Source organism: Alligator sinensis, unplaced genomic scaffold (genome assembly GCF_000455745.1).
Source record: "Alligator sinensis unplaced genomic scaffold, ASM45574v1 scaffold673_1, whole genome shotgun sequence".
In the NCBI taxonomy this organism is placed as follows: Eukaryota; Metazoa; Chordata; order Crocodylia; family Alligatoridae; genus Alligator; species Alligator sinensis.
The window spans coordinates 413468-428573 of NW_005842829.1; the positions used below are offsets into that span (position 1 = coordinate 413468).

Sequence of the window (15106 nt, forward strand, 5' to 3'; positions counted from 1 at the left end):
AGGGCACCTGAGAAGATCATCAAGCCCGCCCCCCTGCCATGGCAGGAAAGCATGCTAGGGTCAAACGACCCTGGCTAGGTGATTATCCAGCCTCCTTTTGAAGCCCCCCAGGGTAGGGGCAAGCACCACTTCCCTTGGAAGCTGGTTCCAGATCCTAGCCGCCCTGACTGTGAAGTAGCGCCTCCTGATGTCCAGCCTGAACCTACTCTCAGTCAGCTTGTGGCTATTATTCCCAGTTACTCCAAGTAGTGCTCAGGGGAACAGGGTTTCACCCAATCTCCTCTGGTCCCCTCCGACTAGTTTGTAAATGGCCACTAGATCCCTCTCAGCCTTCTCTTGTGGAGGCTGAACAGGTACAGGTCCCGTCGCCTCTCCTCGTAGGGCCTGCCCTGCTGCCCCTGATCATGCGGGTGGCCTCCTCTGGACCCTCTCCATGCTGTCCACATCCCTCCTGAAGTGTGGCTGCCAGAACTGGACACAGTACTCCAGCTGCGGCCTGACCAGTGCCTCCTCGGACCTGCTCGTGATGCATCTGTGGATGCATGACCAGGTGTGGTTGGCCTTCCTGACCGCATCCCCACACTGGTAGCCTATGTTCATCTTGAAGTCTATAACTACTCCAAGATACCTTTCTGCTTTTGTGCTGACGAGAAGGGAGTTCCCCAGTCTGTAGGTCTGCTGGTTCTTCCTCCCCAGGTGCAGCACCTTGCACATGTCAGTATTGAATCCCATCCTATTCCCATCCACCCACCCCTGTAACCTGTCTAGATCTAGTTGTAGCCCACCACTCCCAATATCTTAGCATCATCCGCAAATTTGAACAGGGTGCTTTTCACCCCCTCGTCCACGCTGCTAGGACACTGGCCCTGGCAGGAAGCTCTTACCCTCCCTGCAGCCCCTGCAAGGAGCAGCAGACTTCTGCCCCAGGCCGGGGGGCACACGGGGACCTGGCCTGTATGCTCCTGCCCCCCACACCATCCCGGGGCCAGAGCAGGGAAGGTCATCAGGGCAATGCTGGGATAGAGGGTAGGAGGCAGCACAGTAGGGGTGCAGCACTGGGGATGGGCCAAGAACTGGAAGTGGCACGTGCAGGAGCCCAGTGATCCCCACTGCTAGCCCAGGGCATTTGCATCTGCCCCAGCTCCATGGCCACATGCCCTGTTTCCCTGGCCACCCCCAGCCTGCAGCATCCTGTGGCTCCTGGTAGGCCTCCAGCCAGGTGCACCTGTACCACAGGCTTCAGCGCCAAGCAGGGAGGCAAGAGGTGCAGGGGGAAGACCGAGAGCTCGATAAATAGAAGCTTTTATTACAATAGAAAACCGTAAAACTCACATTTAAAATAAACAGCTCTTGTCCTGCCCAGCAAACCCTCACCCTCCCTAACACAGGCTGTAGGAGACCCTGAGTACAGGGCCTGGCCAGGACAGGGGACATGGCCCCTCGATCAGCAAGCCAGAGCCCTGTGCACAGCTAGGCTCATTGGGAGCCGAGGAACAAAGCACGAAGCTACCGGGGGTTTCAGCAGCAGGGAGAAGACGACAGTGCTGTGCCCAGTGAATGGGCAGCAGGGGCCCAGCCTGAAGAGAGCACCAGGCCCTGCCACTGCCTGGCCCCACTGCATGCTCCCTGGCCCCATCTTCCCAGTTCCCACTGGCTCTGCCCCCATCGGGCAGGTAGGAAGTGACCGGGGTGGTCACCACTGCCCTCAAGCAGGGCTGTGAGAAGCTGCCAGGCTGCAGCTCAGTGCTGCCCCCATGGGGCCATGTCCATGGGCCTGGAGCAGACGGGACTGACAGAGGCTGGTGCTGCCCATGGGGGGGGGAAGAAGGCACAGGGGCCACCACCCACCAGAAGCAGGGGTGCAGGACGTGGTAGGGGTCACTCGGCCACCACATGCCCAACGCGCTCACTCCAGCGCCTCGTGCACCACCTGCCGCAGCCTGATGGAGAACAGCTCCTCCCAGGGGCCACGGATCCACTCCACCAGCTCGGCCAGCAGCTCGGGGCACTCTGCGCGGAGGTGCCACATGCTCTCCACCTTCAGCACCTGGAGGGTGAGGGAGTGGAGGAGGGTGGTCAGGACAGTTCAGTTCCATGGCTGCTGTGAAACCCACTACACCAGCCTCACAGGATGAGGTCTGTCCACCCCGCTCTTCGGCGGGGGGAGCGGGCATCAGCTGGTGACATCCATGACTCCATGCAAACCATCTCCTCCCACCCTGAGCCACATGGGGCCCAGTGCCAGGGCCCACACTCCCAGCCTGTGCACCAGGGAGGCCTGGGATGAGCCTGGGGACATGGATAGGCCTGAGACAGTGGCTCAGAGCAGTGATTCTCACAACCAGGGAGTGAGAGGTGAAGGAGAAGAGCAGGTAAGTGCAGGCTCAAGCCTATTCCTGCTCGGCCGATTCCCCACCCTACTGCAAGGAGGGGTTGAAACTGGCTGCTGCTCTACTCAGAAGAGCTATGAAAGGGCCCATGAGGTTGAGAGCCACTGGCTGGGGGAGTGCTTGCCCGAGGGTGCCCTGAACAGAGCATCCCTGAGAGGCCCTTGCACCACAGCTGCACAAGGGTACAGGATGGAGCCACGATGGCAGGAGGGCTGCACTGAAACAGGGCGTCCTTAGGACATCGAATTTTGCCCAGGACAAGGCTTTTTCCCCTGGGATCCCATAGACCGATGAGGCCCCTGGTCCCACTTCAGGTCCCTCCAGGCCCTGCCACATGTTCAAATGAAAACTGGACAGAAACCAGCCATGGAGCTGTTACATACATCAAGCACTAGCTCTAGCTGGCTGACTCTTTTTACAGCTCAATCCTCAATTTCATGGTGTGGTAATTATTTTGCACATGTGACCGATCTAAATTTATTGCACAATTAACTGCTGAATTGCACAATGCACATAACATAAAGCAGGTGCCTCAGAAGTGCTGAGATAGTGCCTTTTCCTGGGGGACAACAGGGCTAATTAAATTGCCCTCCAAGTGGCGTGTGTAAACAATGCAACATCTGCTTTTAGCCCAAGACCCTGGAGCAGGAGCCCGAGCCTGGATGGGGGTGGGGAAGGGGAGCCCCCTGCTTACCTCGTCGTAAAGCATCAGCTTGATGTTGCAGGGGGAGAAGCGGTAGGTGATGATGCTGCTGATGTTGCTGAGGGGCTGCTTCTCCTTCACCTGAACGCCGCTTTCCAGCTCCGGCTCCATCTCCCCGTCTGCACCCCCCGACAGAGGCTGGCCCTGCTGCCACTGGTGACTCTCCTCCAACAGGAAGAGAGTGCTGCGTGTGCTCAGCAGTGTCACCGGGAAGGCAGATGCACCTGGGGAGGATGAAGAGGAGGGGTGTAACTGAGACAGACCAGGTGCTGGCCACGCAGGGACCCCAGTCATCACACACCACTTCCAACACTCCCCAGCCCTGCAGTGGGCCCACTGCCAGCTGCTGCACTCCTAAGAAGGGCCCCCTCAGCACCCAGATGTTCACAGGACCTAGCCCCACTTCCCACACGGAGGGGTGGGGTGTGACATTTCTTCCCACCTGCCCTGGAGCGCAAGGGGCAGGGCTTGGACCCCTCCACCCTGCTCCATCCTAGGAGAGAGCTCACTGGCACTGTGCACAAAGCCAACACCTTGGATTTGGTCACAGACTTTCCAAGAGGCTTCTGTCTACTTGGAGAGTCCAACACACAGACAATCAATCCATCACTCGTGGTCACTCATAATCCTTGCTGTTTCAAAGCAGTGCTCTGCTCCACCTGGAACTTGTCTGGCTACAGCCTTGGCTCATGGAACTTCCTTGCCAATCAAACTGGGAGCAACTGGAAGGGGCTGCAAGCGCTGCACATTCTGACCAGGCCTTTAAAGAGGCCTTGGAAAATGGGACACGTGACCCAAAAGGCAACAAGGTGATGGTCGATGGAGGATGACACGTGAGAAGGAGGAACCCAAGGCACGAAAGAGGGAGCAGCTGGCCTGGCTGTAGCGCCACATATGAGAACGGGGGTCACAGAGATCAGACACCCACTGCACAGGAGGCTGCTGCCAAACAGGGAAACTGGGAGCATCACTGGCAAGTGGCGGGGACAGCAATTACTGTGCTCTGCTCAGGCAAGGCCTCAGCTGGAGTCCTTCGGGGCAGTGACACGGGAGCAAGTGCAGAGGCAGCGACACCAATAAAACATTCAGAAAACAGCCTGAGGTGAGGCTCAGGGCACTGGATGTCTCAGATGATGCCAGAGCCGTGGAGCTGGAGGTGACCTGCAGAGGTCATGTCTAGTCCAACCCCTGCCCAAGGCAAGATCAGCCCTGTCCAACCCATCATCTCAACTCTATGCAAGATGACCGCCACCCCTGACATCACACCCAGACTTCCCACAGAGAAGGCAGGGGAACTACAGCGGCCAACGTCCAGCTTCTATAAAAGGTTGTTTATGCTCTTGACACGCCAGGCCGAAGCCATGCCCCTGATGCAGAGGAAGGCAAAACCCCCCCAGTCCGTATCAATCTGACCAGGAGGGAAAATTCCTTCCGGTGCACAAACAGAGTATCGGGCTGAGCCCGAGTAGCTTTGCCGTGTCTAGAAAACAGCCTGCAGGGAACACAAGTCTCCCAGTGTTTGGAGAGGACAGTGACCGCTGGCTCTCCACACCTGGAGGAAGCCTGATCTGCAGAGGGAGAGGATGGCAAAGCTTTCCCCAGCAGTCAGGGGGTTGCACCAGTGCTTCAGCCCTGGCAGGCTGATATGCAGTCACCTCCGCGGGAATTTTCAGAACAGCCGAGACGAACATGGGCCAGGGAGGGGCTGAAGACACAGATCCTGCCCCAGGGCAGGGCTGGACTGGATGGTCTTGGAGAGGCCATTCACGACCCAATGCTCTCACTCCCCACTGAGGTCCCCCAAGCACTGGTCCAGTCACCTTGGGCTTGGGACAGAACCAGCTCCCACATCTTTGTCAGGGCCTGGTCTCCTGCCTCACACACACCTGGGGCTCTCCCCCCTCCCCAGTTTACCAAAGCCTTATAAGTAGTCATGATAGAAAAGTAAGGCTGGAAGGGATCCCAAGAGATCATAGAGTCCAACTGGAGAATCAAACCTGCAACCTCAGTGTCATTAGCACCATGCTGTAAGTGAACTAAACAGCACCCTGAGAACAGAGCCCCTGACCATCGGCCTCTCCCGAGGGGGCTGCAGCAGGTCCAGGAGAGTGATGAAGAAGCGCTGCTACCCACCCCCTGCCCCTAGATCATCCTCACCCCCTGGGCTCATATAGGGCGCCTTGCTGCTGGCTTTAGCCTCACCATGCCCCTCTCCCCCCGCACCCTGCTCTCTGGGCAAGATCTGGCCAGCTGTGCCCCTGCAGAGCTCTGTACCTTGGATCAAGTAGGCCAGCAGGTAGAAGAAGCCAGGGGCTGTGCTGTCTCCAGCTGCTGAGTCCAGGGCCTTGCAGTCCAAAAAGGGCCTGGAAGAGATGGGGCACATCAGGCAGGGAACCTGGCACCACCTGCTCACTGTCCCTACATCACATCCTGGTCATTCCCAGCTCACCCCCCCCGCCCCTGCTGGGCATGGCAGCTGAACTCCCCCCACCCCACCCTGCTCCCCCATGCATGTACACATGCCTTGGTCCACTGGTGTCCTCCCACTGGAGACTCAAAGCCTCCCTGTTCAGGGCTCCCTCCAGCCTTGTGCCTGCCCCGTCAGCTCCAGCTGCCACCTCCTGCCTCGTGCTATGCTCTCTACCCTGGTCTCAGTCAGTTCTGCAGAGCTGAGGACGCCCAAGCCCCATGCTGCTTGGCCATGGGCCCTTCCCTGTCCCAGCACAGCAATGCCAGCTCCAGACTTGACCGGAAGACTGCTTTGGCCCAGGCCTCCTGACAGCTGCAGCACTCCCACCAGCAGCTGCACTTCCCCAATGGTGAGGTGGGAGCCTGCATGCACTGGCTGCTCCACATGGCAGCTGCTGGCAGAAGCCTGCCAGTGCAGCGAGGGCATCCACCTTCTGGGGCCCCTTCCCCCGACTCTGCAGCCTGGGGAGCACATAGGGAGCCAGCGCCCACAGTGGGCCTGGAACATGAAGCAGGCACATCGAAGGTGCCGCGCTCATGGCAGCAGAGAGCAGAGCCTGGCTGCTGTGCTTTGAGCATGCTGCAGTTCACCAGAGCCAGGCCAGATGCCCCCACAGGCTGCTCTCACCACAGCCAATGCTGCGGGTTCATCCGGACCACGGGGATCTCCGTCACTCGGCTCCTGCTCTTGGCTGGCAGCTCTTGCATGAGGTCTAGAGGAGCAGAGAGGCAGAGTGAACCCGCGCTCTGGCCTCTGGCAGCAGCAGAGGACCACAGAGAACGTGCTGCCTCATTCTCAGCCTGGCAGGGAACAGGGTCACCACCCTTGCCCTGCAGCAGCCTCTTGCCAGGAGGGCAGACCTCCTGCCTGGAGCACCTAGGCTGTGCCCCATTCCCCTCCGCCCTGCTCCATTCCCCAGCTCCCCTCTGCCCCAAAGCTCTTACATGTTAGACACTGCAGGAACTGGTCACAGCGGTGCTGGTTTCGGATCAGGAGGTTGTAGGAGGCCTTTGGGCTCTCAAACTCCATGTGCAGGCTCTGGCGGCCCAGCCCCATCTCCAGGTAGCAGAGGTCAGACAGGGCGTGGCAGTCGCTCTTTGTCAGCCAGTCCGTGGGCTGGCCCCTAGACACCAACAGTCCCTCACCGCTGCGGTCTCTTCGCTCCTCCACCATTCTTCCCCCCACACCCCAGATTCCCACAGGGGCCTCTGTAGCATGGGCAGGGCCCCAAGCACAGACTCAGACGGCAGGGAGACTCCCAGGATTCCCACCTACTGCCGTGGCCTCGCTCCTCACCTGATCTCCCCTGTAACTTCCAGCACATGAATCCTAAGATCCGAGGCCACCACAAGTGCAGGGAACTCCCCAGGCCGGCCAAACTTCACTACGGACACCTGGACAGAGCGGCAGACAGCAGGTCACACCCACATCCCAGCCCCCTGGCTCCAGCTGTTTGGGTGGCCCAGACACTCCCTCTCTCCACCAACCCCACGGGGAGACCTGCACACCCCTCCCACACCCACAGACCAGACGGGAGCCGGCAGGGCAGACAGCAAGACAGGGGTGGATCGCCTCACCTTGAGGAAGCACTGGAACTCTTCCACGTTTTCCTCGAAGATGTCCATGTCCAGGTAGAGTCTGAGGCGGTGGTCCACAGTGTGCAGGTCCTGCGGGCTCAGGATGCCCGTCATTGCTGCAGGGGCAGAGGGTGGGTCAGTGGGGATGGGTCAGGGCCGTCCCAAGGTGGCTGAGGGCCTGGAACAGGCCCCAGAATGGAGCAGTGCTGGGGCAGCGGGGAGGCCCCTCTTGTCCAGTCCAGCCCAGTCCTTCAGTAGACCCTAGGGACTTCTTGCCACAGCACCCACTCCAGGACTGCCTCCGAGGGGGAGGGCGCCAGCTGCAGGGACCTCCTCCCTCCCATGCTCCTCTCCCCAGAGAGGGTCCCTCCCAGGTCACCTGTGCAACTGTCGCTCGCAGGGTAGCACCACTGCCCTTCGCCCTAATCAGAGCAGGGAGAGATGCACGGGATGTGGGGCTGCAATGTCCAATGCCCAGGAGGACTCCCAAGTCCCAAGGCAGTAATTTTTTAGCAGAGGGCAAGTCGGCGGGCAAGTCAGGGGCTGGATTTTAGGTCTCCAGCTGCTCTGGGCATCTTAGAGCCATGGCAGAAGGGCTCTGGCACATGGCATGGGAAGCCGGGGCTCACACAATCTGGGGTCCCATGGGGGAGAGCGCTCGCTGCGCAGTTCATACAGGGGTAGCTGCTGACAGGCATGGAGGCAGGTGGTAGCCCACTGCAGGAGCGCATTGCAACAGCTCCTGTGTGCTGCTGGGCACTGCCCTCATACTGGAGGGCAGGTGCTGCCACCCCCCACCAGAGAATGCTCCACGCCAGCCCAGGCTGCTGGCCACCGTGCACAGGGCTAGCGAGTCCCTCGGGTGTCTGCTGACATCATCTCATGCCAGGGGAAGCTACTCACATGCCTGGGATTTCCCCACTCTAGAGCAGCTGGGCCCTGGCCCTGCCCCACACACACACAATGTGCCGGGGTTCAGAAGCAGGCCACAAAGCACTGGCAGCAGCTCCGAGTCCTGCGCTCCCCGGCCACAGCTGTTCTCTGCCGGGTGTGGAAGTCCCTTCTGCACCAATCCTTCCTGAAGTGCCACCCTCTCCCCAGAGACCACCGCAAACTGCAGCCTCCTCCCCTCAGCTGTCAGCAGGCCCAGCACAAACCCTGGCCCCTGCCGCTCCCACTCACGGGGACTGAGGTTCCAGGTCTCCTCGGACTCCGAGTTCAGGGACAGCTGGGAGGGGGTGGGCGCCCGGGAGGTGCCGTAGCGGTAGCTACCCATCAGGCTCCCGCCGTTGGTGTCTGTCCGGCTGAGGGAGGAGTAGTGACTCTTCATGCCGTGCTCTCTCCGGCTGTAGTCCCCCTCCGAGCTGCGGGAGCTGGAGTGGGCAGCACTGTCCTGGTCCCCGCTGAGCTCCTGGGTCTTGCTGCTAGTGCTGGTGTCCATCTCCAAGCTGTCCTCCATGCCAATGTAGAACGTCTTGCCCTGGGCAACCTCTACCCTGGCTGGCTCCAAGTCCTCCTGCTGGGACCCTCCCTGCAGGCCAGGCCCTGACAGGGCCTCGCTCAGGCTGTCCTTGCCTGGGTCATGGTGGGGAGGCAGAGGTATGCTGGAGACTGTCTCCAAAGGCAGGAGGACCACGTGGTCACTGGAGCAGTTGGGGCAGACCGCTGGCTTGCCAGGCCCAGCAGCATCTGCAGGAGAGGCTCTGTCAGAACTCAGACTGGGCCAGCAGCAGACTTCCCCTTGCAAAGGGGTAGCAAAGAGCCTGCGGGCACCCCCTCCCAGGCCTGCCACGATATCCAGCGCACCTCTGGGGTGTGGAGACCCTGGCTCAAGTCCCATCCTGTCTGGCTCTGGAGGAGTCTGGCTGAGAATCGGACAGCTGTGGCCAGGCTCACCCCCCACCCCAAATAGGGATTGTTGGGCTGGTCCCACTTCCAGTGGTGGAACAAGACAGCTGTTTAGTTTAAATGACACCCAGGGGAGCTATTTATTCTCTCAGGTGGGAGAAGCCCGCAGCCTGCCTCACTCCACCTGGCAGCTTCTCCTGCATGAGCAGCATCTAGGACAGGGCTGGGGGCCACCTCCCCCAGGGACACAGACCACAGGCACCAAGAACCATCCAGACCCAGGGTTGTTCAGGTCCTTGCTCGTCCCAGGCTTGGCCCTGTACCTTGATCCACCTGAGTTGGGGCCTCTGTGCCCGCGTAGTCTCTGCCCTCCATGGGACACAGGCCCTGTTGGCGAGGGGCCGGGGGCTGAGCAAACTCCTGCTGGCACTTCAGGCACTGGAGCTTTGTGCAACCTCTCTCCTGGCCCTGCTGTCTCAGGTTCTCCTCCAGGGCCGGGGACAGCACCCCCAGCACACACTGCAGGCAGCAATATGGGAAGACAGAACAGAGAGAGTCAGTGGGTACCCCCGGCTCAACCAGCACAACCAGTGCTCCTATCTCGGGCAGGCTCAGACACTGCTTCCAAGCAAGGGCCCACCCAGCCCTGCACTCCGGGCACCTGGGGCAGAGGAAGAAGTGCCTCCCACCCTCCAGCTGCTCAGCTTGGCGTGTTGCAGGGATCCCCGTCCAGAGGAGAGCAGGAACCTGGCTGGGCTGTGGGGCCTACATGAGCCCAGGAGGCAGAGGACAGCTCGCTCCAGCCTTTACCTGAGAGTCTCCTCCCCTCAACCCCACTGACCCAGGAGTCCTGTCCCCCACCCCAGCATCACTCTACACTTGGGCCCTGCCTCCTACAGATCCCCAGTGCCCTGCCCCAGCTTCCGCAGCACCTGCTGGACAGATGCTGGTGCTGCCCCCTGGGCTGTCAGGGGCAGACTATAGGGCAGCACAGACATAAGTGCACTTGAGAGCACTGGGATGGCCAGGACCAGAGGGCCAGGGCAGCCATGTGGCACTGGGGCCCTTCCAACCCCAGTGCCACACGGGCCCTTCCAACCCCAGTGCACAGAAGGGAATTGGTGAGTATTTATTCACCAAGGCGCCCCCGGGGATTACAAGAAATAATGGCCACAAGCTAGCAGAGAGCAGATTTAGACTGGACATTAGGAAGAACTTCTTCACAGTTCGAGTGGCCAAGGTCTGGAACGGGCTCCCAAGGGAGGTGGTGCTCTCCCCTACCCTGGGGGTCTTCAAGAGGAGGTTAGATAGGCATTTAGCTGGGGTCATCTAGACCCAGAACTCTTTCCTGCTTATGCAGGGGGTCGGACTCGATGATCTATTGAGGTCCCTTCCAACCCTAACATCTATGAAACCCTTCCCAGCACAGGTGCAGCCCCCCTGCCCTCAGCACCTGCAGACACTGCTCTGGCGCATCGTCCAACACCACGTATCGGCGCCTCTGCCGGTCCTTGCGGATGTAGTTGAAATGCAGCGTGAGGACAGGGAACATGCGCTCCAGGTCCTGTAAGAAGAAGAGCATGGCTGTGGAATGGGCTCTGTGGGTCACAGGATCCTGCCAGGAGATGCCAGCCAGTGCCTGTTTGATGAAGTACCCTGAGCTCTGGTACTTGACTCAGACAGCCAGGACCTTTGGAGGCTGGGCTACATGAGGCTCGGGGGGGGGGGGGGGGGGACGGGGGGGGGGGGGGGGGGGCTCCGCTGCCACAACAAGGATCGGGCCCCTTATTGCCACTCTCCATTTCCGGAGCGTGGGAGGTGAGAACGACACACTGCGAGGATGTTCAGAGCAGACTCTTAAGACTCCAGTGAGACCATCGGGTGCAGTCAGAAGTTGAACTAGTTGCCAAGGGACAAGTGCTTGGCAGTCCTGAAGGGCCTGTGTCCTACGGAAGCCCAAGACAAGCGGTAGCTGGCAGACAATGCTGTCACAATTGGCCAAGGCAGAGGCCACGTGCTAAGGGGAGAACTCTATCGCTATGTTGGACCCACTGTCAGGGGAAGCTGGCAGAGACCACGTAGGGCAGGGGCTAACCCCCGTGCTATGCTGGGTCACAGCAGGGTCAGGGAAGAACCTACACAGCGCCCCCCCACCCCCGCAGAGCCCATGTAGCTCCAACTGCAGGAAGTCAGAGCAGCCCCATCACTCAGCAAAGCAGCTTCTGCCCCACGAGCAGACAGAAGTCTGGCAGCCACACATGGGGGCACTGCATGAGCTCATCATGCTGCAGAGGTCCATGATGCAGGCCCCGCAGTGGTACACGAGCTGGGATTGTGGGAGCCGGGGCTGGGGGAGCTGGATTGTGGGAATCTCTCCAAGGCTCCTCCCTGTTGGGAGGGTGGAGATGCTGGTGAGTGCCAGCAAAAACAAGCAGCTGCCACGTGGAGGGACAACTCACCATCCTTTGCCAGTTCATCTCAGAAGTCTCTATCTTCTGCAGGCTCCTCAACTCCAGCTTGTGGAGGACTCTGGCTGCCTTCAGCTCTACCTCGATCACATGCTGAGCCGTGACCCGCAGGAAGATCCAGTCGGGCTCCGGGTCCCCATCACCTTCAATCTGGCTTACTAAAACTGGCTGGCAGAGGTCAACTGCCAGGCAAGAGGGTGGCAGGTGAGCTCCTGCTCAGCCTTGGGGCACAGCTCCATGCCCCATGCGGGAGAGCAGTGGTGGGGATGAGGTGTGGGGAGCACCGAGCATTGAGCTCTTGTGCTGGGTTGCAACCCAGGGCCTGGCGGGGGACAGCCATACGCAGAGAGGCTGATGGGCTTCCCCAGAGAGCACCCAGTTACCTTCTGGCTTCTCCTCCTCTTCCTCCCTCAGCACAAGTTCATCTGCCTCCAGCTCTGCCCTCTGATCTCCCGAGGACTGCTCCAACGGTAGCTCCAGCGCCTGTCCGGCACTGTCCAAGGGCAGCAAGGCATCCCTCAGCGACCCCAGGGGTGTCTCCAGCCCCTGAGCTGTACTCTCACTCAGCGAGTCCGTGCCAGCTGGGCTGCCGGGAACCTCGTCATTGGCAGAATGGCTGAGAGGGACCACAGGGTCCCCTTGGCTGCACTCCTCCAGGTGCCTTTTGTACTGCAGCCAGTCTGTGCCGAAGCGGTCCCGGAAGCTGTCCAGGCGCTCCAGCTGCTTCTGGTGCTGCATGACCAGGCCTGCACAGAGACATTCCCAAGAGACCAGAGTCAGTCACCATTGGCAAATCCCCGTGCCCGCTGCTGGGACAACAGGGAGAGAGGGAAGCCTCACCAGTGGAGAGGGGTAGCACTGGGCACTCGTGCTCCGTGTCACTGGGCTCCGAGATGCTTGCCCTTCGCACTCGGCCCTTTCCCTGCAAGAGATCAGACACGCACGGCTGAGTGAAGGAGCCATCAGGGAGACGGGAAACACAAAGATCTGAGTGGACAATGTCCCAGCCCTGCAGAGGCCAAAGCGCTCCGGCCTATTCCTACGCACAGAGACCCGAACCCCCATTCCCAGTACAGGTTTGGGCACTCAGCTTCCTCAGACATCCAGGGAGCTACCAGCCCTGGGCATTGCCTGATCCAGCCATCTTTGGTCTGGGCTCAGACCCTTCCCCCCACGTGTCAAAGGAAACAAGAGTAGTCATCCCGGCAGCCAGAACACCTTGCTTCTCTTCCGAGGGAGCCTGGCCACATGGATCTCCCCTGGGGACGGGCTGTCACTGAGGTCTGCAGCGCAGGAGCTGCCTCGGGCACTGTGGTCCAGCAGGGTCTTCTCCGAGGCTGAGGACTGGGCTGGGAACTGCCTGGACTTCGGTAGGTGCTGGAGCCAACAGAAGAGAACAGTGCTGGCTGAGCACAGCAGGAAGGGCAGAGAGAACCCCCCACTAACTCATGGAACTTGCCACCGCAGGACATGGGACCACCAGAACCACCAGGCTCAGGAAAGGGATTAGGCCTGCAGTTCTCAACTGGGGTGCTTTGAGGTCCTTTGCCTGGCACCCTGCAGCACCCTTGAATGTCAGCACTGTTGGGTGTGCAGACAGGATTCACAAGATAAACCCAGAGGTTGCCAGTAGGAATCCAGAGTGGTAGAAACATTCTGACCAGCTCTGGGCTTGCCGAGTTCTTTGCAACAGAGACTGCTTTCTTACCTTTTTTTTTTTTTTTTTTTTTTACTACAAACAAGGGAAAGCCAGGAGCTGGCAAGCTCCAAGGGGGACCTCGAGTCTCAGGAGAGGTGCCCTGGGTCCAGAAAGGTTGATAACCACTGGACCTAACAGATGTACGGAGGATGCGTCTATCTGGAGCATAGACCTAGTCTCAGCCTCTCGACATCCCTATACCTCCAGCTGTGGTGACTGGGAAGGGCTTGATGAGATTCATAGATGTAGGGTTGGAAAGGACCTTGTAGATCTTCTAGTCTGACCCCCTGTCCTGGGCAGGAGAGAAAACTGGGCTCAAGTGACCCCAGCCAGGTAAAATGTCAAGCCTCCTCTTAAAGACCCCCAGGGTAGGAGCCATCACCACTTCCCTTGGAAGTTGGTTCCAGATCCTAGCCGCCCTGACTGTGAAGTAGTGCCTTCTAACGTCTAGTCTAAACCTACTCTAGCAACTTATGGCCGTTATTCCTTGTTACTCGGGGAGGCGCTCGGGGGAACAAGGTCTCTCCCAAACCCTGCTGGTCCCCCCTAGTGAGTTTGTAGACAGCCACCAGGTCCCCCCTCAGCTTTTTCTTGCAAAGGCTGAACAGGTTCAGGTCCCGTCGCCTCTCCTTGTAGGGCCTGCCCTGCTGTCCCCGGATCATGCGAGTGGCCTCCTCTGGACCGTCTCGATGCTGTCCACATCCCTCCTGAAGTGCGGTGCCCAGAACTGGACGCGGTACTCCAACTGCGACACTGGTCAGGCCACAGAGGGGGAGGATCACCTCCTTGGCCCTGCTTGTGATGCATCTGTGGATGCATGACAAGGTACAGTTAGCCCTTGTCATGCATTGTTGGCCCACGTTCCTCTTGGAGTTAATGTCTCCAAGATCTCTTTCTGCCACGTACTTTCAAGAAGGGAGTCCCCCAGCCTATAGGTATGCTACTGGTTCCTACTGCCCAAGTGCAGCACCCTGCACTTGTCAGTATTGAATCCCATCCTATTTTAATTTGCCCATCCCTGTAACCTGTCCGGGTCCTGCTGTAATCTGTCCTTCCCTTCTAGCATGCCCACCTCACCCCAAATCTTGGTGTCTGCAGATTTAAACAGGCTGCTCTTCACCTCGTCGTCCAAGTCGCTAATAAAGAAATTGAACATTGTGGGCCCAAGGACCGAGCCCTGGGGGACCCCACGCTCACTTCCCTCCAGGTCAAAAATGACCCATCCACCACCACTCTGAGTACGACCCCTCAGCCAATTTGCAATCCATCTGACTGTGTAGGCATCAATGCCGCAGTCACCTAGCTTTTTATGAGAATGGGGCGGGAGACAGTGTCAAAGGCCTTCCTAAAGTCCGGAAAGACTACATCCACGGCAACACCTGCATCCAATGATTTTGTGACCTGATCGTAGAAAGCAATCAGGTTGGTCTGACAGGACCTGCCCCTAATGAAACCGTGCTGGTTGCCCTTGAGCATCATCCCCACTGCTGGCCCATCACAGATGTGCTCCTTGATAATCTTCTCAAATTGCTTCCCCAGGATTGAAGTAAAACCAACGGACCTATAGTTGCCTGGGTCCTCCCTCTTCCCTCTTTTAAAGATGGGGACCACATTGGCCCTCTTCCAGTCATCCAGCACCTGGCCAGAGCACCACAAGTGCTCGTAAAGCCATGCCAGGGGCCCCGTGATAACCCCTGCCAATTCCTTCAACACCCTGGGGTGGAGAGCATCTGGACCTGCTGATCTGAACATGTCCAATCCCTCCAGAAGTTCTCTAACCCAGTCCTCCCTGACCCTAGGCTTGGCGGAGTTTCTCCTGAGTGGATGCATCGCTTCACATATTTCTTACTCTTCTTCCAAAGCATCTGCTACTTGCCACTGTTGGGCAGAAGCTTGGGCTGGAGGGACCCCACCCTGACCCCAGTACGGCAGCTCTCGTGTGCTAAAGCCA

The 15106-nt window shown here is 59.3% G+C and overlaps 1 protein-coding gene across 2 annotated transcripts in view; it reads right to left on the minus strand.

Annotated features, from left to right (window-relative positions):
* Positions 1–1194: 1194 nt before the first annotated feature.
* STK11IP (serine/threonine kinase 11 interacting protein) overlaps positions 1195–15106 on the minus strand; it is a 28892-nt gene continuing 14980 nt past the window's right edge. Inside the window, exons 6-19 of one of the 2 annotated variants that reach the window (XM_025191537.1) lie at positions 12675–12833; positions 12297–12378; positions 11840–12202; positions 11448–11638; positions 10442–10552; positions 9312–9507; positions 8323–8829; positions 7141–7256; positions 6860–6957; positions 6508–6686; positions 6191–6275; positions 5368–5456; positions 3085–3317; positions 1195–2047 (exon numbers count right to left, since the gene is read on the minus strand). In XM_025191537.1, coding sequence (XP_025047322.1) covers positions 1907–2047; positions 3085–3317; positions 5368–5456; positions 6191–6275; positions 6508–6686; positions 6860–6957; positions 7141–7256; positions 8323–8829; positions 9312–9507; positions 10442–10552; positions 11448–11638; positions 11840–12202; positions 12297–12378; positions 12675–12833 — 2550 coding nt within the window. In that variant the 3' untranslated portion in view covers positions 1195–1906. The remainder of the gene's footprint in view (positions 2048–3084; positions 3318–5367; positions 5457–6190; positions 6276–6507; positions 6687–6859; positions 6958–7140; positions 7257–8322; positions 8830–9311; positions 9508–10441; positions 10553–11447; positions 11639–11839; positions 12203–12296; positions 12379–12674; positions 12834–15106) is intronic. The other variant, XM_025191536.1, reaches the window with a different exon arrangement.